General features: G+C 53.4%; 7 protein-coding genes across 7 annotated transcripts; 4 read left to right on the top strand and 3 right to left on the bottom strand.

Moving 5' to 3' along the window:
- The first annotated feature begins 295 nt into the window (after nt 1-295).
- Nucleotides 296-2,582, top strand: exg2 (putative exo-beta-1,3-glucanase). The gene is made up of 3 exons (XM_025632719.1): nt 296-976; nt 1,036-2,048; nt 2,117-2,582. Exons 1-3 carry the CDS (start codon nt 554-556, stop codon nt 2,526-2,528), a joined length of 1,848 nt encoding a protein of 615 aa, XP_025487184.1. The 5' UTR covers nt 296-553; the 3' UTR covers nt 2,529-2,582.
- An 879-nt stretch (nt 2,583-3,461) lies between these two features.
- BO82DRAFT_424726 (uncharacterized protein) lies at nt 3,462-6,700 on the bottom strand (the record flags this gene model as incomplete). Its single annotated transcript, XM_025640300.1, has 6 exons — nt 3,462-3,688; nt 3,720-3,834; nt 3,895-4,168; nt 4,219-5,259; nt 5,319-5,948; nt 6,000-6,700. 6 exons carry the CDS (start codon nt 6,698-6,700, stop codon nt 3,462-3,464), a joined length of 2,988 nt encoding a protein of 995 aa, XP_025487183.1.
- Nucleotides 6,701-10,147: 3,447 nt separating this feature from the next.
- BO82DRAFT_320652 (ankyrin repeat domain-containing protein) lies at nt 10,148-11,848 on the bottom strand (the record flags this gene model as incomplete). The annotated part of the gene is made up of 2 exons (XM_025632718.1): nt 11,580-11,848; nt 10,148-11,527 (listed from the first exon to the last, which is right to left on the bottom strand). Coding segments are annotated over exons 1-2 (1,533 nt in total), but the record flags the coding sequence as incomplete, so codon positions are not given.
- Nucleotides 11,849-12,897: 1,049 nt separating this feature from the next.
- On the bottom strand, nt 12,898-15,151 carry BO82DRAFT_395714 (uncharacterized protein). Its single transcript, XM_025638801.1, has 4 exons — nt 14,777-15,151; nt 14,548-14,591; nt 13,992-14,468; nt 12,898-13,905 (listed from the first exon to the last, which is right to left on the bottom strand). The coding sequence occupies exons 1-4, from the start codon at nt 14,847-14,849 to the stop codon at nt 13,129-13,131; spliced, it is 1,371 nt and encodes a 456-aa protein (XP_025487181.1). The 5' UTR covers nt 14,850-15,151; the 3' UTR covers nt 12,898-13,128.
- A 1,262-nt stretch (nt 15,152-16,413) lies between these two features.
- Nucleotides 16,414-17,727, top strand: BO82DRAFT_358632 (uncharacterized protein). Its single transcript, XM_025636348.1, has one exon. It carries the CDS (start codon nt 16,497-16,499, stop codon nt 17,616-17,618), a length of 1,122 nt encoding a protein of 373 aa, XP_025487180.1. The 5' UTR covers nt 16,414-16,496; the 3' UTR covers nt 17,619-17,727.
- Nucleotides 17,728-18,125: 398 nt separating this feature from the next.
- On the top strand, nt 18,126-19,666 carry BO82DRAFT_345895 (uncharacterized protein). Its single transcript, XM_025633726.1, has 2 exons — nt 18,126-18,498; nt 18,580-19,666. The coding sequence occupies exons 1-2, from the start codon at nt 18,143-18,145 to the stop codon at nt 19,400-19,402; spliced, it is 1,179 nt and encodes a 392-aa protein (XP_025487179.1). The 5' UTR covers nt 18,126-18,142; the 3' UTR covers nt 19,403-19,666.
- A 2,512-nt stretch (nt 19,667-22,178) lies between these two features.
- Nucleotides 22,179-23,323, top strand: BO82DRAFT_345894 (SDR family oxidoreductase). The gene is made up of 2 exons (XM_025633725.1): nt 22,179-22,438; nt 22,526-23,323. The coding sequence occupies exons 1-2, from the start codon at nt 22,199-22,201 to the stop codon at nt 23,315-23,317; spliced, it is 1,032 nt and encodes a 343-aa protein (XP_025487178.1). The 5' UTR covers nt 22,179-22,198; the 3' UTR covers nt 23,318-23,323.
- The last annotated feature ends 225 nt before the right edge of the window (nt 23,324-23,548 follow it).

Raw genomic sequence — 23,548 nt, 5'->3', positions numbered from 1 at the left:
ACAGCACCAAGTCCCCCAAGGGACAAACCCGAACTGGATCCCGCTCCGGCCGCACGTCCCCGCCGCAGACCAATTCGAGGCCGAGGCCGGCTCGCGCGGTCTGTCCGGGATGATGACCTTCACGGAATCCGAGCGGGCGGCGGCCATGGCCCATCATGCGGATGATGCGCGGGACAATGCGATCGGCGGGGATGTGGGTGCTCAGCGCATTCCCTCCCAGCCAAGAGAACGAGTCCCGTCCTCGTCGCTGGCGTTCTGGAAACGCACCTCCTCCCCGCCGGGCGGACTGCGGCCGGACCGGGAGACCCGGCGTCAGCGACGGCGGGAGCGGCTCGCGGCTGCGTTCGGCAGACATGGGGATTCGAACCGGGACAGCGCGGCGCAGGAATTGCTCAGTGGGGATGCGTTGGCGAAGCTCCTGGGGTCCACGGTCGGGGATGAGGATTATTTGAGTCATCTGGGTGAAGGGTCCCGTGACGGGCGCGATGAAGGATCGGAGCAGGGGCACGGGCAGAGGCAGCGGAAGCGTCCTGTCATCGCTGAGCAGCCAATTATGCTGGCGCCTATTGCGTTAGATGCGCCTAGGGGTGGAGCAGAAAGCAGGGTTGCGTCGGGAGCGCAGTTGGAGCAGGGCGAGGCGGAGGTGCGGCACCGCGGTGGTGGCTTTGGTGGGAATGGGGCGGACGGCGAGGCCGCGGAGGCTACGGATGGTATGCTCAGGAAAGAAGGGGATTGGGATGAGCGGAGTCGTGGGTCCAGGTCGACGGGTCGGGGGAGTGTGGCGAACTTGCCGTTCTGGAAGAAGTGGAGAGGCACACTCATCTTCTTTGTGGTGTTGTTGGTGTTGGCGGCGATTGCTATCCCCGTGGGGATTATCATGGCGCGGAGGGCGGAGAATGGTGGGAGTTCAGCAAGTTCGGACAACGACAAGCCCGCGAATAATAACCTCGACGGCATCAGTCGTGATAGTATTCCGGTAGGTGTGGTAATAAGGAGGATCTGGACTGTGGCGCTGTGCTGACATGTGTGTGGTAGGCCTACGCTCGCGGAACATACCTCGACCCATTCACCTGGTACGATACAACGGGCTTTAACGTCACTTTCACCAATGCGACCGTGGGAGGATTGTCGGTCATGGGGCTGAATTCGACCTGGGATGATTCCGCCCAAGCGAACGAGAACGTCCCACCCCTGAACGAGGCGTTCCCGTACGGCTCGCAGCCCATCCGCGGAGTCAATTTGGGTGGTTGGCTCTCCATCGAGCCCTTCATCGTTCCCTCGCTCTTCCAACCCTACTCCTCGAGCGAAGGCATCATCGACGAGTGGACCCTCTGCGAGCGCCTCGGCAGCGCCGCCAACACGACCATCGAGAAGCATTACGCCACCTTCATCACCGAGCAGGACTTTGCCGACATCCGCGACGCGGGACTCGACCACGTCCGCATGCAGTTCTCCTACTGGGCGGTGCGCACCTACGACGGCGACCCCTACGTCCCCAAGATCGCCTGGCGGTACCTACTGCGCGCCATCGAGTACTGTCGCAAGTACGGGCTGCGGGTGAACCTCGACCCACACGGGATCCCCGGCAGCCAGAACGGGTGGAATCACAGCGGCCATCAGGGCAAGATCGGGTGGTTGAACGGCACGGATGGCGCCCTGAACCGCCAGCGGTCGCTTGACATGCACGACCAGGTGTCGCAGTTCTTCGCGCAGGACCGGTACAAGAACGTCGTCACGATCTACGGGCTGGCCAACGAGCCGCTCATGCTGTCGCTGCCCGTGGCGGATGTGCTGAACTGGACGACGCAGGCGACGGAGCTCGTCCAGAAGAACGGGATCAAGGCCTGGGTGACGGTGCACGACGGGTTCTTGAATCTGGCCAAGTGGGATAGTATGCTCAAGACGCGGCCCGACAACATGATGCTCGATACCCATCAGTACACCGTCTTCAATACGGGGGAGATCGTGCTGAACCACACACGGCGCGTGGAGCTGATCTGCGAGAGCTGGTATAGCATGATTCAGGCGATCAATGTTACGAGTACGGGGTACGTCGCTCCCCGCTCTTCGACCCCCTGAAATCTGGAAAGAGTACTAATGATGCGATGTAAAATAGATGGGGCCCGACCATCTGCGGCGAATGGTCCCAGGCCGACACCGACTGCGCGCAGTACGTCAACAACGTCGGCAACGGGAACCGGTGGGAGGGAACCCTCGCGTCCACCGGCGACACGATGTACTGCCCCACTGCCTCGGAGGGCACCTGCTCCTGCACCCTGGCCAACACCTCCCCGGTGGGGTATTCCGACGGGTACAAGACCTTCCTGCAGACGTACGCGGAGGCGCAGATGTCCGCCTTCGAGACCGCCATGGGCTGGTTCTACTGGACGTGGGCGACCGAGTCGGCGGCGCAGTGGAGCTACCGCACCGCGTGGAAGAACGGGTACATGCCCGCGAAAGCGTACAGTCCGAAGTTCAAGTGCGGCGATGCGATCCCTAGCTTTGGGGATCTGCCTGAGTATTATTGATTGGCTGCGCTCGTTCGGATGGGACATGGTTTCTGCAACGGCGTGATGTGGTGTGGTGTGGTGTGGCTGGGATGCAGGCTGATCATGATATGTGCATAGATCTGTGGTGGATGTGATTTGCATAGCAACCCGTTTGATGTACATAGGTCCTGGTTTTGAATAGACGATAAATCACCTCCCCCCTCGACCATGTTATTAGTCACTTTGCACGCCCGCCAGGACGACTTAGACCATATTATTGAGATGTACACAAAGCCATTTTTCTTTTTGCGCGTCGAACAGACCACTGGCCGCGATCGTTTTCGGGTAAGCTGGGTTATAGCGCTGCGTCTCTATTTAGTCAGCAATGGATTTCCTTTTTGTCCTTGTTCGAGCTTCGTAATTACAAGCCGCCCAGAGCTTTTGGGATTTCCTCATTCTTCGTCCGGTCTGAGAGAAGATCAGCGGCTGTGGAAGTTTCAGCTACAGCTGCTGATCGGCGTTGGTGGTTGAGGAGAGGACTCATATTCCCCTACAACCAACAGGAGGAGAACAGGGAACGGGGGACACTCCGGCTACTTTGCCACATGTTGCAATCCATTCTTAAGTCAGTATTGCTAGTGAAATATCTTCACGTAGATTTCTTCAGGATTGACCTTGGACTTGGCTGTAGGCTTTGCGACTTGAGTCTGTGGCAAATTACAATGGACATACTCTACCGATGCAGAGGGAAATGCGTACGATAGTACGTAGACATAACAAGGACCTTATCTACACTGTCAGTTATTCCATGGCTTAAGCTGGGCGGTGGAATCTCAATTAAACAACAAGTTGAAGAAACGCTCTCTATACTAGCCTTTGCAAGGATGCAGTTGTGAAACAAGTAAAACCATGACAACAGAAAAGGGAAAAGGAAAAGAAAAAGAAAAAAAAAAGCCCAGAGGCCTTATGGCTTCAGGATACGCCTAGTATATGCTTCAAGCCGTTTAGGGAAAGGGGTTTGAGCAAATAGTCGTCTATACCGGCCGCGAAAGCCTGATCCTGCATTTCGGAGGAGGCTACTCCGGTCAACGCCAAAATGGCGGTGCGGGAAAGGCCATGCTCCTCCTCGTACCGTCGAATTTCGCTCGTGGCCGCGATTCCGTCCATCCTCGGCATGCATAAGTCTGGGCAGGTTAGGGCTGTTGCTGCAATAGCGGGCGGGGAGCATACCCATCAGTACGTAGTCGAACTTTCTGGTTGCCTGCTTGTATTTGTCTGATGCAACACTGCCATCAGATGCAGTCTCGAAGGTACATCCGATCTTCTTCAGAAACATGGAGAGAACCTGCGCGGATCATTAACTTGATTTCGGATGGTAACCATCCCCGGGATATAGGATGCATACCTTGAGGTTGATCTCATTATCATCCACAACCAGTACGCATATAGCCCCCTCTGCCGGGGCCTGGGGAAGGGACCGCGCATAGTTCGGTGTGCGTGTCTTGACCGCTGGTGGAGACTTGGAGCTCTCGGCTTTATCAGAGTCCTCGACTGACGACCGTGGCCGCGCCGGCACAACCGATATAGGGCGCGCGGCCAGACGATACTCACCAGCACTCGTAGAGCTCTGTAAATCCGTGATTTCTCGCAAGGTGCGGAGAAATCCCTTGGGGCCGAGGCTAGATCCCTTTAGTACGTGTCTGGAAGAAATCATGACAGGGTGGCGTACGGTTGTGGAATGTGGAATACGTCGACACCGTCCACAACGAGGTGCCGCGGTGCAGCGAGCCCAAATCCCCCAATGACAATGACCGAACGGAATCGGGACTTACGCAAGTCAATTCCTGGTGTTGCTTTCCATGTCGGTTCCTCTATTATTGCGATGTCACCACCGCCGCCACCACCACAGTTTGAGGGTTCAGCAAAGGAGAGTTGGTGGTGCGCATGGCGAGAAAGAAGGCTGCTGATCGAGGTTACGATGGCGAGTCTGCGTTTTGCATCAGTGCTTAGGCCTTGGCCCATCTCGTCCCCCTTCGAATCAGGGTTCATCCCAACCATGACAACGCGTAGTGGTTTCTCCGGACGGACTTTCGGATCCGGAGGCTGCGTGGCTACAGACTTCTCCTGCACGAATTCGACCGGAATGTAAACGTCAACCTGTGTCCCAACTCCCAAGTGGCTCTCCACCTTGGTGTAGCCCCCGAAATGTTTTACAAGCCGTTCTGTGATACTCATACCGAGTCCGACCCCTTCAGTGAGGATAGACCCCTGGGAAAAGGGAGTGAAGAGGTTGTTCTCAAGATAATCTTGAGCAATCCCGCAGCCAGAGTCCGTTATTCGTAGGTGTGCAAAGTCAGTCGTCCGCCCGTGGCGCTTCTGTTGATTCCGGTCGAGAGCAATCTCAATCACCCCAGAGTTGGTGAATTTCAACGCGTTGCCGAAGATGTTCTTGATGATCCGACTCCAGGCGCCAGAGATGGAGTGTATCCTCCAATCAATCTGGTTCTCAGCCCGAACCACGACAACAAGATCTTCCGACTTCCTCCCCGGGTCCACTTCTACTGAATTCACTCCATCCTGTACCGGCCCGGTGCAGCCAGAGTTCTTAAATGTCTCGTTGAGGTGTCGGTGCCCGGCAAGCACGACGTTTGTCACATCTTCCACAAGGGAACTGAGATCGAAGTCCGTCGCCATTCCCCAGAGATCCGCAGCCATATTACTGCACCGCTTTTGCGTCTGCGTGAGAGTGCTGATCTTGTTAAAGTCGAGCCTATTTCGTGTAAGGTCGTTAGCTACCCATCCCTATTGATCCCAAAAAGTAGGTCTTACAGGCAGTGTAATGTATCCAGCAGCGTCTTTGCGCAGGTCTCGACCATTGTAACCATATCCATCTGAGTGGGGCTGAGATCCGTAGACTGTAACAACTCACAGTTCCCCAGCATTCCGTGAAGCGGCGACCGCAGCTCATGGCTTATCGATGACAAGAAATCCGATTTGCATTTTTTGAGGGAGCTTCCCTCAATTCGAGCGACCCAGCAGGTGATTATATCCCCGAGTACTTTCAGGTAACCGAGGTCATCATCACCCAGTTGACGGTCACAATCCCAGACGATCGTCGCAGCGGGCCCTTGAGACATATCATCATTCTGAAGTGGGACAAACATAAGCGACGCTGCATTAGGAACCGCTCGGAATAGTTCTCTAGCTACGGTCTGATGGACTGTATTGCGTGTATCCATAGACTGGCTTGCATTGAATATTTGGCCATGCGGAAACATCAGGAGCAAGTTCCCTATCAGGTCTTCGTCTAGCGTAGGGGGTTCCCCTCCCAAAAACTTTGTAGAGTACTCCTCGGAGATCGCAGAGCCCAGGAGACCGCAGAGTTTCGATGATGAGCGGCGTCTGGGATGCGCGCAGTCGGATTGCCCTCCCATGTGGCAGAAGCTAGTGCAAGACGACCTAAGAACAGGTTAGTTCGTACCCTCCGATTCCAGTGCGTGTCATAGGCACCTTGTAGAATCGCTTTGCGAATGGAGACGAGATGCATCAATCAGAATCACTCCGTCCAGGTTCATGCTGGCCTGGAGTAGTGTGCACGCCTCTGCGTAAACTGATGCAGTGTCAGGAAACCCATTCCGCTCGGTGGCCAAAGATGTCAGCGCTTGGAGCTGCTTCTTCGCTCGCAAGCGCTCATTGCGCGCCAAAATGGTATGCAGATGCTCCGCAATAGTCCTAGAAGTCTGGTGCAAAACTGCGAGGGCATTGTCTGGGAAGGAGGAGCGAGGGCTCCTGCTGACCACGCCGAAGGTACCGATCTGAATCCCGGAGAGGTCACATACAGGGACATCTGCGTAGAAGCGAGCCTGCGATCGTTGGACAAGTGGATGACTTTCTAAGCTCACGTCGTCCTCGCCTATGTCTAAGATGACGTGCTGTCTGGTCCAACTAGGTGCTTTTGTGTCCCCACCTTGCCCCCTCTCTAAGCTGGGGGCAAGGACACCAACGAGACTTGCGGTGTTGAGTTCCCCTTCCTCAGATGTGGCGCACGATGTCGTCGCTTCCGCAACAACAATCGATGTATCACCGGTAGCTAACGCGGTAAAGGTGCGCCCATAGCCCAGGCGGAATGCAGCCAGTTGCGTAAGAGCGGTAAGTATCGAGTCGCGCACAGCGTGCTCTATTAGTCCAGGTGTGTCGTGAGGGCGGGCCATCGTACAAGGCGAGAATGGAAATAATTATAGTCGTTGGCTCGTTCGATGTAGGTCAAAGGTCAAAAGAACTACCAGGAGAGGTGTACCATTAGCAACCGCTCCGGTCAGCAAGAGCCCCGTGTAAGATAGCTTACCTGTGGAATGCAAAACGCCATAGATGAAGGCGAAGTTTTACTCACATACTCACAACAAATACTCCTAGGCCCCATAACAGGTCTTCGTAGAACGCTATGAAGTATATATACTTGCAACAAGGTAAGTTGCGAAACGCACAATAGCCGAGAAAGCACATACTCCTACTTCTAGCGGGTCACGTTCGGAGCCGAAGAATCTCTTGGCGTTGATTTCTGGGGTCCCTTGCGAGTTCCTTGGCGTGCCTGTGGCGGAAACGTCACAATGATGGGATAATCTGAAATTTTCTCTAATTGCTGCCAGCCGACGCGAGCGGCCGACATCGGGCCGTCTCGAATCAAACCGTGGATCAGCGCCGCCGATTGGTATGGTGTTTTTTGAGAAAAGAACAATTGTGCTGTCAGTCCGGATGTCGGGGATCCAGCGGAAGCATCCGAGTTCATTACTAGAAACGGTCACTTCTGATGCTTTCTTCATATCATCCAGTCTAAAGCTCTTCAAGATAGGGATATGTTATGTGGTGCTGGGATCGGCTCGGCCGCAGTAGTGTTGCAGTGATCATGAGGGCCCCCATGCACGTCGCCTTCCAACAGGCACAATAAACCGTGCTTCTGGTAGTGCATGACATGAGAGCGATAGGAGGATATCCCATTTCCCCCGCTGATCTAATGACAGTAGATCAAGTGCTCCAGATCGGTTTGTTAGACAGTGAGATAGGGCTTCCGAATGCAAGATCAATCGCTGGTCCATCAGACTACTAATCAAACACGATAGAAAGTCATCGCTAGAGTACCACGCCACAGACATGGCTGACTTCAGCATATGACAAAACCATGGGTTTTGATGAAGCGCGTAGTGGTTTGATCGGTTAACAGATTGTGGGTGCCACAAACCCAGAGACTTCCGGGATTCCCAATGGTCCGGCTAGGACTTCCGTAACTTAACTTAGTCACGGCTGACCCTTTGTGCTGTTTCTTGATGACTAAATTGCTATTCAGCCAGTGATATGTGGTTTTTAAGGTGAGTCCGATCCATTGGCTGGCTTCGACAGCCTGTCGCAGTGACTGGGCCGGCCGAGAAGAAGTCAGAGAAAGAATGCTTCAGGAGCGAATGGTCTGTCGGAAATGAATGCCGTTTGCATGAAGACAGTAGGTACTAGCACGCCTGGGCTATGTAGCACAATTCCCACGATCACCCTACCTACGCGATTCGGGTGGAAGAGGTTGGATAGAGGCGGGTCCGGCTACGAACAGTCTAGCCCTCGACGGCAAATAGCTCGCCTGCTGCCGATCCTCTCAAGTAAGCCCCTTGTCTGGCACGAAGGGGTGTGGCCACCTACGTTGATCGGTCAAGTGTGCCGTACTGCTCGGACATGATTCTTCACCGTGCTGGTGCCGAGTCTTAGTGGAGTATGTTTGTTGGGTATAGTTGATAGATCGCGTAATAGATACGGTTTCCTTGCTCCACAAACTGCGTGTTTTATTGTTGTGTTGAGCTGCGCAATTAGCAATGGTTGCTGCAAGTCATCGGAGGTATATACGATTTGTCACTCCTGTAACCAGGTACTGAAGACCGCAGATGTCAACAGCGGAATCCCACCCAAGCCTACACTAGACACGAAGTCTCCGCTAATAAGAATTGAAAAGTGATCTCAAAATGCCCAGTCTCCAGCAAAACCCACGCTGCTCTGATCAGGTTCGAACATATCTGGGCTGCGGCTGCGAATGGTAACAACCACTATTGAGGTTGCCAAAGAATTGCACTTGCTCATCAACCGAATTCTGGCAAAGCCACGGGCACAAAGGTCATTACTGCAGGCGTGCGCCAGGTGCTTCCAAAGTTGAGAGCTAGCTCCTGGTTTCGGGGCATGCGGGACTGTAGAGGGAAAAGGTTCCCCGGAGACGTGATTGGCAGGAAAGGTGACATCCACCCAAGCAACCATGATCGGCAGTTTTTCGACACATTCGGCGAGATTCCCGACGCTGGGAAGTTTATCAATAGACCCGATGTGCCTCCGATAAACCCGTTCAACCGAACGCACCCATCCAGTCCAGGGCAATTGCCAATATAAGGTTGCAAGGGCAAGGATCAAGGATTCGCCGATTTATTCCTATTCCAGTGGTAGATAGTCTATTTGCCTTTCCCTACCGCCACGTGGCGTACACTACAGTTCGATTCCGATACCCGCTTCACCCCGCCATCGCCAAACCCCACGATATGATGCCATGTGTGCTTACCGAAGGTGTCTATTCTTAATCTGTGTTGTTGGACTCCCTGCCTCTGATCAGTGGGCACCGGCCGCCGCGTGTAGATCCTTCCTCCCTCCTCCCAGATCAGCCGAAATCCACCGGTTTTACAGTCCCGATATTCACACTGTTACGGACTGTCAAAAAGAATAGCACAGGAAGTAGGTGACACCGTGCCATTATCGCAAAGAAACCGAAGATTGAGAAATGCGTGAGCATACCATGATAGACAGTCTCTCCGCTTAACCACCAAGGAGGATGGTCATGATACGCCCCACTTTTCCTCCGAAAGGCCCGTGTCTTCCTCAGTGGTGAAGATGTGAGCTCGGCTACCTGTGTAGATGCGCGATTTTCTCTGTGTTGGGCATGAGGGGGGATAGCCTGTCGAGATGAGGAAATAAGAGAAAGGTTGATTCTTAATCCAAACTGTGCCGTTCGTTGACTTTCTCAGACTTCATCTGCAGGTATAAACTCAGAAGTGCACGCATGCTTGCTTTCTCGGTCGCTGCCAGGGCTTCTTCAACCTCCTGTCTCGATCGAACCGCTTTTAACAGTAGCTTCACCGCACTCTCATGATCCTCAGAGCCCTGTTTCACCGCAAGGACCAGAGCAGAATGCCCCTCTTTATCCCTCCGGCTGCTATCCACGCGAGGGTCCTGTAAGAGAACCCTGACGACATCCTCATCGCCAGCCCGCGCCGCAAGCATCAAGGGCGTATGGCCGAATCTATCAGGCGCTTCAGGATTGAGCACATCACCCTGCGCCAACAGAATTCTGACGATGCCCGCATTTCCTGTGAGAGCTGCATTGGCAAACGGTGTCCGGCCATCCAAGTCCGGCCGATCAAGCTCGACGCCTGGCTGAGACATCAACAATCGAAAGGTGCCTTCGTGGCCGTTGTGTGCGGCGGCGTCGAGCGCCGACGCGCCTACCAGCACTGCGACCTGGCCCGTAATTGCTCCCAGCAGTCGGTTGTCGATTGCGTCGGTGCCCGTGTCGCCGTGGACGCCGAAGTATCTCATCAGCAGGAGATGTAGTTGGTGGGTGACGAGATCCACGGCTGCGCCACTCTTAACCAGCAGCCGGACGATGGATTCGTGGCCGTGTAGCGCAGCCCACATGATTGCGGTCGAGTCGTCCTCGCCGCGCCGGTTGATGTCCACATCGGGCCATGACAAGACCTTCCGCAGGATATTCTCGTTGCCGCCGACAGCTGCATGTTTTAGTATCCCATGGCCGCTGCTGTCTATGGCGCCTTTCTTGATATCCGGGTGCGAAAGGAGCCGGAGAAAGATCTCGTCGTGACCCCTCGAGGCTGCTGTCGCTAGGTAGGTCATCCTGTATTCCTCAGGGTTCCGTCGGTTGATCAGCAAATCCCCTCTCCGCATCAGCTCTTCAACGACGTCCAGGTACCCTCGTTGTACGGCCATCAACATTGGGGTTCGGCCGCGGTAATCATCCGCTTCGACGTCAACTGTAGCGAGCTGCATCGCAAACCAATCATCATCATCATCATCATCATCATCAGACCCTTTATCTGCAGACCTTTCAGGCTTCGGCTCCAGCGCCGTCTCCGCCCGATCAAAGTCCAGGTCTAACAACTTGTGAACGACATCGGCATGCCCGCTACTCGCAGCAAGGAAGAGCGGCGTCTGATCGTTCTTGTTCCTGTCATCTGGTTTGAATCCCTCTTTCAAGCACCACTGCACGGCTTCGCCGTGACCATACTGTGCGGCGTAATGCAGCGCCGTGTTCCCCGTGTGCAGGCAGTCCTCCATGATTTCATCGTCGTCGAGTACACTTTGCTTCCGAATGTGCTCGGAAAGGAAGCTAACGGCATCGACGTTGCCACCGATCGTAGCGCCGTGAATGGGCAAGCCAATCCATCCCGCATCTTCTTCGAACCCGGGCCTCGCACCCTTGGCGATTAGAGTCTTCATGTCGTCGACTCGGCACAGGATCCCCGCCGCAGTCAGCGCCATGGTCAGTGGATCGCTCCACGCCCACTCCGTATCATCATCATCTTCTCCCTCGTCCTCCAGCTCATCCTCATCCTGATCGTTCTCCACACCATCCCTCTCCGGCTTTGTTCCAGCTAACCCCTGAAACATCGCCTTAGTAAGACCCCCGAACGCTACCACGGCGGCCGCCATGCCCTCCGTGTACGTCTTTTGCAGCCTCTGAACCTCCTCACCATCCTCATTACCATCCCGTAACGCATCAACAGCCACATCCACAACCCCATTCACATGCTCAGCAAACTTCCTCGACACTTCATTGATCTGACCCCCGGCTCGATTCCGCATTAAATGCCGACTCAGCAGTCTCCGGCAGAAGCGGACAGCCGGGGGTGTGGGCGGGTCACTCCGCTGCAGACACGCAGAGTCAAAGTCCTTGGTCAAAACCCGCGGTTCGAGGAAGTAATCCAGAATGATGTGGTTGAAATCCTCTACCGTAATGAGTATTCAGGTCGCTGATTAACACCGAGTGGGGGCACATACTGCACACTAGCCTCAGCGCGAGAAAGTCCTTGACGTCGTCCACGGCCCGCGTGGAGGGCCAGTACTTGCCCCATTGTTTGGGCGGGGTGGATTGAAATATGATGTGGCGGATGAGCTCTGCTGGGAGGGTTGGGAAAGCCATTTTATCTTGCATGGTGGATGTTTGTGGCTGAACAGCCCGGCTTTGAATTATAGTCAGGCACTCCTTTTGGCCAAGCCGCTGAAATTTGACTCGAAGATCCACTGTTTGATGCCTTAGGCAGTAGATTTTCGTTGATAGGAGCTTGGGCTTCACATCAAAATACGGTAGAGATTTGTTTTTTTTTTTTTTTTTTTTTTTTTTTCTGCCCCCTTTCCGCAGCCCGCCAGAATCACCGCTTTCTGTTCTGAACTGTTTTATTACTAGCCTATACCAACCGTTTACATCAATGATCGTCTGCACACAATGGGACATAATAAAAGATAACAACTACAATATCTAATCATCACGGTTATGCTCTTTTGCCATATCCTCTAAACAGTATATTAGTTCTTATCACCCCGTCTTTTTACTAATTCAAGTCGCTTAATACCAAACTTCAATGCTCATTCTCACAGTACGCGGTAAGATCGTTGTATTCTAGGTATAATCACTCATCATACATTGAGACAACCTGTAGCTGCATCATCGATAACGAGAGGATATTAAAGACCCTCGTTACTTTGCCCTAGCCGTGGAATCAGACACTCTATCTCTTCTCTGCCCCGAGGATGCTTTTGCTATTTGGCTCTCTTCGTAGTGCCTTTCTCGTTTCAACTGGCTAATCGTATGCGCCAAGTGTCAAGTTTGAGACGGTCAATATTGGAACTTCTTATCTTTACCAGAAAAAGATCCATAGCTATCTGTTAAACAAGTGTTAATCTCTACATCTGAATGTTTTCCTCCACCCGCAGCAGACTGAATAGCATGATCCGCAGACTAGCTTGACTCTGGAGACAATTGATGACCGGTAACATGAACCGAAACACGCCTTCCTGGGTGCTCGAGTGTTGAATGACGTCATATACTCGCCGGAAATCTTATGTATATCCTACTCATGAAAGTACTTAGCAGTAAGCCAATTGCCTACCTGAAGTTCTCTTTGATTATCGCCGAGCAATATCGTCGCTGGTCGGAAAGTGTGGGTATTGTTGCAAAGAGTCATCATCAGGTTCTGCTTTGTTCGAATCAATGCCGCCTAGCCGCGTTGCCTTGCCCACCTCAAAACCTGATGCCAAGCGGTAGGGACAGCAGCCCAACCATCGAGGTAACAACCCTATTAATAGCTCCCCATGGCTTGTATGTGCTACTATGGCCAGATAATCCTGGCAACTCATGGCCACCCTTGAGATATCTTCCAGAATTGTACTACTGGCGGCGCATATGATTCTGCACCTTGGCTCGACATCTTCTTATGCACGAAATTCAATAGACACCGCTTTCTCTCCGCTCTCCCTTTTGAGTAAAAATACAGAGCTCAAGTACATGGGCCACCTAGTTCCCTATGACAACAGGCATCTGATATGTCGCTCAATCACGCGGAGAGCCGAAAACCTCCATGTGGATGCGGTCCGGTAGCACACCCAATGCCTCCAAGCACTTGCTCTGCGCCTTCATGAAAGGTTGCGGCCCACAGATGTAGTAATCTGCATCAGGCAGAACAGCTTCACCTTGGATCCGAGCCAAGTCCACGCGCCCAGTATGATCGTAATCCACACCGCGGGTGTCGTCTGCGTCGGCATTTTCATAGAAGACTATGCGGCTCACCATCGGATTCTCCGCAACGATCTGGTTCAGATCGGTTTTCATGGCGTGGACGCGCCCGTTCCGTGCCGCATGGATGAACACCACCCGCCGAGACGGACCTTGTTGGCCGACAATGCTTTTCAGCATCGACATCATGGGCGTCAGGCCCACGCCACCGCTGATCAGCACGGCGGGAGTGGTGGCGTTGATATCGAGCACGAAGTCGCCGGACGGCATACTCACGTCCAGTTCCGCGCCGATGGGCAGTGACTCGTGCAAAACGTTCGAGATCCGACCGGCTGGTCTCGAATCGTTCGCCATCTCCCGCTTGACGGAGATCCGGAAGTGTTGGCCGTTCGGGATGTCCGACAGGCTATACTGCCGCGGTTGATAGGAGCCCAGCTCGGGAACATAGCATCGTACGCTGACAAACTGGCCGGGGTGGTACTCGGGCAGAGCGCCCTGGTCGACGGGGCGAAGGTAGAAGGAAACAATCTCTTCGCTCTCGGAGGTCTTCTGAGAGACGAAGAATTTCCGCCATCCTACCCAGCCGCCGGGTGTCTGAGATGTTGTTTGTAGAGGTGATCTTCGAAATTGATGAACATGTCGGCCAGCTCCTGGTAAGCTGCGGCCCACGCAGCAAGTACTTCCTCGTCGACGGCCGGTCCCAGGACATCCTTAATTGCGACCAGAAGATGCTCACCGACGACCGGATAATGGTCGGGCATGACGCCCAAACTGGCATGTTTGTGTCCAATGCGAGACACGGCCGTACTTAGGGCCTCGGGTTGGTCGATGTTAGATGCGTACGCCCACACAGCATGCGCCAGGGCTGCCGGCTGCTCCCCCGTTGCTTGATGCGCGGTGTTGAAGATGTTTTTTAGTTCTGGATGCGCCTCAAGCAGACGCTTGTAAAAGAGGGTGGTGATCGTCACGCCATGCTCTTGGAGTGCGGGGATTGTCGACTTGACAATCGCCTTTTGCTGTGTAGTGAGCGGCCGTTGCGACACGGACGCAGGGGCGCGTCGCCCGAGAGTAAGAAGCGCCACTCGGCGGAAAAGGACCTTTGAAGACATTTCATGAACGCTGCGAGATTGGTCAAATCTGTGAAAGTTGAATATGAGCTGGAAAAATAGTGTTTTACTTCATGCAGTGGGCGGGCTTTGGGACTTCTTGATCGATATGTTGGCCGAAGGGGCTTACATCATCACCTAGGTCATAAGGCATCGTACTCGGACAGCGAACCGCTGGAACAGCAAACCGTTAAGTTATTTTTGACTCTAGGGAGTTAGTCAACATAATCAACCACGGAACCGCCTCTTCGCCGCGAATATCACGAAACTGTCGAAGCCATCGAATCAACTTCTATTTCTCAATAGCAGATGGAATATGTCTTAAGTTGTTAAAGTAGATCTCGAACCCTTTTTCTTACCTACATTTAACTGCTGTATATCAATCACGCATTCGTGATGGCCATTCCAACCCACGAAGGCAGAAGTAATCATTTTTGTCCGGGATGCCCGGTGGTGAACAAAAAAAGCTCAGTATTTTCGGGCTTCCTCATGCTTTGTATCTTCAGATCGGAGGAAGCGTGCTGTGAAAGACATCGAAAGTGAAAGTTGTAAAGCGATACCTTGCCGGCGATACCAGTCATTGCTTCCAAGTTAGAGCCACCCTCTCCCTTTCAGACACAAAGATGCTCTAATGCAATTCATACACCGTTGCAGGCCATGTGGCCGCAAAATGCTCCTGATACAATTCATGTCTCTCCTGTGACGGCTGGTGCTGCTGCTGGACAAAACTTCCGTGGCCCCCGTAAGGGTACCTCGAGCCAGTATCATATTGCGCCTGGGGGTGGAAGGTCCGTCTCTGCCTGCAAGAGAGGAAGAGGATCGCTCCGCCGATAATGATGGCCACCCCCACTACCGCCCCCACGACCGGACCCGCGATCCACGCTTTGGAGGAACTACCAGTTGAGGAGGTTGTGGGTTGCTTTGAGGGTGGACCTTATCAGACGAGACTCTCATTGTTATTGTAGAAAAGGATGTTGGCTGTGCATAGCGTTGCAAAGGAACAAGCACTCCCTGAGCATCCTGCGGCGTAGGTGCCGGATGTCGTCCAGGTGTTGGGATCGGTTAATGCTTACGCTGTGCATGGGCGGCTGGTTTTAAGGACGGGAACCTTTGGCTATCTCGACAGATGGAAGGAGCACTCACTGCCTGTTGGACCTAGATACCACCCGATGAAATGTGCGTTGCTCTCGATGGAGACGTCGACTGTCGTCTGAGCGTGGGTGTCTTGGAGACAGAGCACGAGGAAGACGAGGGGCCATGTGGAATAAGCCTGAATGCTGACGACATTGTATTCGAATGAATCAGGAAACTCCTGTAATGGAGGAAGAGCAAGCAGAGAACAGGCACACCAAAAGTCGAAAATGGCAGCGAACGCCAGTCATTTAGCCTACAGTTTCAAACGAGGCTGGTACAGCATAAAGCATAAGATTCGGCCCCCGAGCGCAGAGAGGGGCCCTCGCTCTTGTACCTTGGCAACATCAACATTACCGTTTGATAAGGGTGGAAATCCTTGCCCAGACACATGTTCGTTGTGCTCGTAGCCTTGTGTCGGACAAGAGTGTTGTTCTCTAGCAGAACATCCGCAGCAGTAAAGGCACGAGATTTAGCGCGAACGCCTACTAGGGCGATGGTGTTATTCGCTACCTACAGCGCCGCGGATGGGGAGTTGGGCTTTTCTTAAATTGGGTTAGTCTTGGAGTCAAAGCGGGCCTGACTAGAGGCTTGTATCATTGGTAAGTTGGTGCAAAGTTAGTGCCATCTTTAGTCTTGCCAGGGTTCCATGTAAGCGAGGGCGAGTGCTTCTCCCCAACCCGAGATGATTTGCCGCCAGTGAGACATGTTCTGGTAAGCTTAAACTCATATTGGCTAAAGCTGTGACGGCTTGGCGCCTACGCTAATTAAAGCAGCACCCACGTGCTAAGTAAGCCCGTAGGCAACAGGACTAGACCCTGACTTGTTTCCATGTCTCTCTCTTAAAAATCACATCATACCCACGCTGCTCCATCCGTCCCTACGTTACTCAGCCAAATGTTCACTCACTTTTGATCTCCTGCTGTCTCTCACCTGTTGCTGGTCAACATGATTTCTTCTCGATATATGCGTTTTATTTTGCTCACGGTCTCTTTTCTTTTGTTGGTATTTCTTGTATCTCAGAATTGGGATGTAATACCCCAACCATTCAGTCACAGCAAGCCGGATGCCTTGTTAGGATTATCTGAAGATCATCCGCCACAGAGTGGCGCCAACAACAGCAACAACAGCAACAACCTCCAAACAGAACCTACTACTCTTGCTACTACTCTTCCCACCACTCTTCCCACCACCCTTTCTAACTCCAATCCCCACACTATCAACACCGCCATCGCCGGCATAACCGACAAAGTCTGGCACTCCTCCAAGACCCCCGAGCTCAGTGCCGACCAAACCAGCTGGATCAACAGCTGGCTCCTAAAGAACCCCGCCTTCCGCCACGAGCTCCTCACCGACGGCTCCGCCCTCACCTTTGTGCGCACCCGCTACGGCGCCACCCGCCCGGACATTGTCGAAGTCTACGAGAAGCTCCCCATCCCCATCCTCCGCGCCGACCTCCTCCGCTACCTGATCGTGTTAGCGGAAGGTGGCATTTGGAGCGACCTCGACGTCACCTGCGACACGGAGCTCGTAGCCTGGGTGCCCCCGGAGTACCACGCCTCCAATATCGACATGATCGTGGGGCTAGAGTTCGACTTCGGGTGGCGCGGCGAAGATACCGAGGTGGCCTCACAATTCTGCAACTGGGTGTTCGCGGCGCGGCCGGGGTCCCGCAATCTGGCGGCGGTGGTGGACGCGGTCGTCGCCAAGTTGAAGGAGATCGCAGCCTTGAATGGGGTGGGCGTGGACCAGTTGACGCTGGAAATGTTGCCCATCGACGTGGTGAATGTCACGGGCCCGAAGATCATGACCATTGCGCTGTTGGATGGGTTGCAGGGGCTACTGGGCAGGGTGGTGGATGATCGAGATTTCCACGACATCAAATCCCCGAAACTGGTGGGGGATTTGCTGATCATGCCTGGGAATGCGTTTGCGGCGGCGCAGAATGGGTTCCCCACGGATCAAAGTCCGGCGTTGGTGAGCCATCATTATGCCGGGTCGTGGAAGCAAGCGGATGCGGAGGCCAAGGAAAGGAAGAAGCAGCAGGATCAGCAGCAACAAGATCAGTAGGAGAGATAGGGTCTGAAGATGTGTATAATGAGATCATCTATGCATATGTAATTTTTATAATATCCTTTATGCCAACTTCGTGTTTTCTTCATCCAAGAATCCAAGGAATGTCGCCCAGAGGGCTGCTTCCATCTTTGAGGAATTTTGATGCTGAATGGATGACAAGTGCTTCCATTAAGCTACCCGCTGGTCTCGAGTTTATAGAACTCCCTTGTGATCTTAAGGTCTGACTTAGGCCAAAGCTTCAAGACGAAATGAAATCCTGTTTCGAGAGCGGTTGGACCCCTTGTAAAACGTTGTCACCATTATCCTAGGAGAACTCACTCAGCAGACGAAAGGCCGCTCGTATACAGCTGAAATCAGCTGGCGGGGTGAATGGTGTAAGTGACGTCATGATCCACAGCCCTCGCTCACATCAGCTCGTATCTCCATCCGCTGTCAACAAAGAAGAGTCAACTATAAAAGACCCCAAATTTTTCGTCCTATCTTATTCTCACCCGTGAAGTCTTTTACTCTGAAACAAGATGTCCGCAAAAGTCCAATCTGAGTCGCTGTTGTATCTAGTGGGCCTGGTGGGCATGCTAGGGACCTGGGGCCGTTCCGCGCTCGACGGCTCCACTGGGCTTTTATTACGGACGCTGGATGGTTCTAAGCCCTACATTCTTCCCGGAACCGAGGCCACTCTCCGGAGAACCTTCACTGGCATTCGCTATCCACTTGATTGCACTCTTTCGGTGCTGATTGCTTTCTGGTACGAGGCTATCGACGGTTCTCACCCAGCTGCCTCAGCAGTTAGTCTATATTTTCTCGGACAGCTGTTGCCGTGCATTGTCATCGCCTACGTAAATGGTATCCGAGGCGAAAGGCCGAGTCTTCTGAAGTATGTGCATCACGCAGATCTCTGTTCTAATGACAAAGGTAATCATCACCCAGGCTAACATCGATTCTCCTGGGTTCAAAGACCAACTCTTTGGCTATTACTCTTCCAAGGCTGCACCATAGGCTCGACCGGCTTCCTATGGGCCTTGAACTACATCGCCACTTCTCCCACTGTTCGCCTCCCCAAACAGATCAATCTCAACACTCTCCAGCACACCTCTATTATCTCATCCTTCGCACCGCTGATGAAGTGCTTTCTCTTCCCCGCCATCGTCCTCAGCTATCTTGTCCCTGCCGCGCTCATGACCCTTCCCGTGGCCAGGTCAATCAGCAACAGCAGCGATTTCCACCAACTCGCCATCGTCGCCTGGAACCTCTATCCCCTGCTGACGCTGGCATTACTCTACACCCTGCGCCCTCTCCTAAATCTCACCACCCTAGTAAGTACCGCTCCAGCAACCTCCAAAAAGAACGAAGTACACATCCACGCCATCCGAGCAGCCACCATCCCCGCCTTCCTCTTCAGCACACTGATGCACATCTCCATCGTGGCCGTCTCTATCACCACCGTGCTCTTCCCAACCATCCTTCAACCAATCTACCGCAGGGAACTCCACCCGACCGCTATTTTCATCCCGCCACTGGCCATCGGCCTGCAAGCCAAATCCCCCGGCGACGGTGTGCGTGGGTTCTTACTCTGGGATCAAGTAGCCGGGTACTTGACGGTAATGATTGTGGTAATCCTGGAACTTCGGAGTGCGTGGGCGGCGAGGGGGTGGGAGTTTCAGTGGAAGAGAATGGCTCCTGCTGCGCTGGGAGGGTCGTTGTTGCTGGGGCCCGGGAGTGCATGCTTGCTTGGGAGCTGGGTTCGGGATGAAGTCTTGTTTGGGGGGTGGGGTCAGTAGGATAAGCAGGCGAGGAAGGCGAGGTGAGATATTGGCGTTTCCGACGGCTGTATTGTTGAGATTGTCGAGGAAGTTGAAGAGAGAGTATCTTATTACTGGATGGCTGGATGGCATTCTCGGCGATGATGCCGATCAGTCGGACAGCGACCGGCGGGATCGGGTTGAGTACGTAGGGTAGCCGAACAGACGTTGAGCCACGCATCTGGCAAATATCGACTCGCTGCATCGATAATATTTTAAATAAATATGGGAGTGAGATGCTTGAAAAATACAAAGAATTGAGACCTGTAAGTGTAGTATCCGGTACAGTAGCTACTACCTGGTGAACTTGGATTCTAAGATGGATCTGCACTGGAAGAGACGTTCCCCGACCGCGCAAGGCTAGATTCCTCTGTCTTCCGGACAATCCCTCCAGAACGACTACCTGTATATGAAGTGGTTTGATGTCAGATCCCTGCTACATCTCATGCATACTGACGTGTCTCTGGCCCATGGGAATTCTCTAGAATGTGAGTGGTCCCCTCCCGCTCCAAGCGATTGCCCGGCCCAGATTAGGGCTTTCGTGCTTCTCCGACCCGCCAGCTGATTGTTGGATACGAGATCTTCATGAAATGAAATAAACTTCCAGCCACTGAACTTCATCCTGTATAGACTGGGCTACTTAAATAGGTGGGCCCATAGGTAGCAAGAGAAGGCCAATTTCTGTCCGTCCGGTCAGCCGGGTGAGCGATCCTGTTCTTCTATTCTCCCAGGCTTGAAGTCGCAAACAGGATCGCTCTTCAGACTCTTATTGTGGAACTGTCAGTCTCACAGGACTGGGCTTTGCCTTTTCGTGTCCGGCGTAACTGGCGAGCCTTCAATTCCCCAGAAAAGAAGGAGTACATCAGCCCCGTGTTGTGCCTGCAGCAACTGCCCTCACATCCATCTACAACTTCCAGATCACAATGCAGGGCGCCTCCGGCAGCGGGACAATTGGCGTGCCCGGCAGGGGTCAATACTTGATGGGTGGGAACCCCGGCCGCGACGTGTAGGTCAGCTCCGGGGATGTGGCGTTCTGGCACCATTATGGGATGATTGATTGGGTATGGTAGATTTGGCAAAGTCTTAATCTAGAGAGAGGCAAAACGCGATTGCGGGACGTGAAAGTTCCTGAATGAGCCGCCTTCGGTGACACATTGAAGACGGCGGTGAATGTGGGGGTTTGTCAGTGAAGGACAGAAGGTGAGGGTGCGGGAGTTGATGAGTATTACTGCGGGGGAGGTTTTGTTATGTCTATGTATAATTGGGGAGAGTGTACCAATAGGGTCGATGGACTGGGGTACAGGAGAAAAGCTAGAATCTCACGATACTTGGTTTTGGCGGCATGCAATGAATTCGAGTACGCAGCACATAGTACATTATGTCCATTCAAGACCCTTATAATCCTACCCTCCTTGGCGCCAGCTAGTTTGCTATCGAGCGAGGATACTGAGAAAGCTCCAAGTACTTCCCTATTACTAAGCACAAGGAAGAAAGTCAACTAGTACTATTCACGCAGGTTCGAGATTATCGCAGGCATGCTTGCTCTAGTATGGCTCTCGAGTCAAGTTTCCGACGTTGCCTAGCTTGAGTTAGCAGCGATAAGATTGATAAGGATCCGGCTTGGCCGTCCATCCGATCCTCCCCTCGTGATGGGCGATGACCGATCGTCAAAAGCCTGATAATCATCGATAAAATCTAGTATGCGTACTCTGGGATTGCTCCGATGACACTAAACGAGTCGCTTGGTGCAAGCAGTATCGGATTGATCTGCTCAATCTGGCTAGGGCATTTGCATGAAACGGTCGGGTAAGATAAGCCTCGGAACTCGGAAGGAGATAAGATGGCCCGGAACTGGAGACAGGGCGTGCGAACAGCGAAGCTTTAATCGGCTTTGGTTTGGGTTTGATTAGTGCTACCATATACCTCCGTCAAAGCAGACATCCCGTGACTGGATCTCATTACACATGGATACAATTCAAGATTGACCTTGATCTCGCTTTTGCTTTGAGTACAACTGGGGAGCATATCATTCGTACGAGGGCCGAAATTGCCTAAATAGGCAGTTATTTGCAGAGATTAAGCCACTGTGCTTGGAGGTCGCATATATTACCTTTCTTTGTGTGATTATTGTGTGCCTAACAAAACAATACTTTGAGATACTACAATAGCTGCAACCAGACCCGCGCAGGTTTTTCAAGAAGACCCGGAATCTCTCGCTGCAGCCAAGCCCGAGAGCCCGGGCCGAGGTGCGCGGCTCCTTCTGGACCACTTCAGCACTTTTCGTTGCACTATACAGGGATGTGCCCCGCGACAAATGTCAAGCACATCAGTCTTATCCGTAGCTGTTAAGTATCACTTTAAGCGGGTGAAGCTTATCAACCTTAGCGGGCCGTGTCGTCACTCCCTCTTCCTAATGATCCTACCTCTCGATGAAAGGATGGTGCCGCGTTCCCGTGGTGGATACTATATCACTAAACATTATTGTCTCAAATTGCCATAACAGGTGCAACGGATGAGAAACGTTCCGCCAATGCCCCGTCCCGCGCCTCGAAATGGGACAAGCGGCTTCAGAAGGCGAGGATGAGATCAGGACACCGACGTTAACATCAGTCCACACCTATATGATCCCCCACTATGGTCAGACCGGAGAGGGCCAGGCGCCCTCAGAATCAAGGTCCCCAAAACTACTTAAGGTGGTCTGGCCCCAGCTGCTACAGTCTTTGAGGCACATTTCTTACAGACAAGGTCATCCATAGCATAAGCAAAGTCAACGTGATGTCGAAGATCGAAGATCAAACAATTCTCATCACCGGAGCCTCCGGCTTCGTCGCAACGCACATTCTCCTGGTCTTCCTCCAACGGGGCTACCGTGTACGTGGCACAGTCCGCTCCGAGCAAACTGCCGACAGAGTGCGTGAGATCTTCGCGGAGTACGGTGACAAACTATCCTTCACAATCGTCAAGGATATCGCCCAACCGGGGGCGTTCGATGAAGCCGTTAAGGAAGTTCAAGGCGTGAGTAGCCCCCTGGGCTCTAAGACCCTCTCGCCGCATACACCCAGTCAGGGAAGACCATAGGCTGATCTCTGAGCGATGAAAAAGATAATCCACACCGCCTCCCCCTTCGCGTTCAGCGTCCAAGACCAAGAACGCGACCTCCTCCAACCCGCCATCCAAGGTACCCTCCAGCTCCTCTCCGCCGCCCACCGCCACGCCCCCCAGGTGCAGCGCATCGTGCTCACCTCGTCCTTCGCCGCCATCGTCAACCTCCGCAAGGGCTACTGGCCCGAACACACCTACACCGAAGCAGACTGGAACCCGGAGACATACGAACAGGCCAAGACCGCTGACGGACCCACGGCGTACTGCGCTTCGAAGGCGCTGGCCGAGAAAGCCGCGTGGGAGTTCGTGGAGCGCGAGAAGCCCAACTTTACCCTGTCGACGATCTGTCCCCCGATGATCTACGGGCCGGTCGAGCACCACGTAGCGAGCCTGGATCGTCTGAACGAGAGCGCCGCGGACGTGTATCGGTTCATGAACGGGAGTCTGAGAGAGATCCCCCTTACGGGATTCCCGGCCTGGGTGGATGTGCGGGATGTGGCGGAGGCGCATCTGCGCGCGTTTGAGGTCGAGGGGGCGGCCAACGAGCGGTTCTTTGTGGTCGCCGGCAATTTTGATTATGCGCAGGTTTGTGAGGTTTTGAGAACCAAGGTGCCTGGGGTCGATACGACGAAGGTTCCTCAGGGCAAGGCGGCGCGGGAGGTGCCCCAGGTGTATGGGGTGTCGAATGAGAAGGTGCGCACGCGGCTGGGGATCGAGTTCTATTCCCTGGAGGCGAGTATCAAGGATACGGCGGAGTCTTTGTTGAAGCTCGAGAAGACATTAGGGCAATGATGGCCGACACAAGTATGGATCTTATAGCTCTAGAATGGTACATTGATGACAGAGAAGTGAATATGACTGTTTCCTGGCTGCATTGGTTTGTTATTAGCTCCAGAAACAGTGAACGACCAGGCTATTGTGTTCGGATGCCGAGCCAGTATCAATCATTGTAACGGTGGTTTCTAGACAAAAAGGGTGGTCGAAACAAAGGAACGGGATAGTATAGAGCGGTACAAAGAACAG

Source organism: Aspergillus uvarum, assembly GCF_003184745.1.
Source record: "Aspergillus uvarum CBS 121591 unplaced genomic scaffold BO82scaffold_74, whole genome shotgun sequence".
Lineage (NCBI taxonomy): Eukaryota > Fungi > Ascomycota > Eurotiomycetes > Eurotiales > Aspergillaceae > Aspergillus > Aspergillus uvarum.
This window is presented reverse-complemented; position numbering and strand designations above follow the sequence as displayed.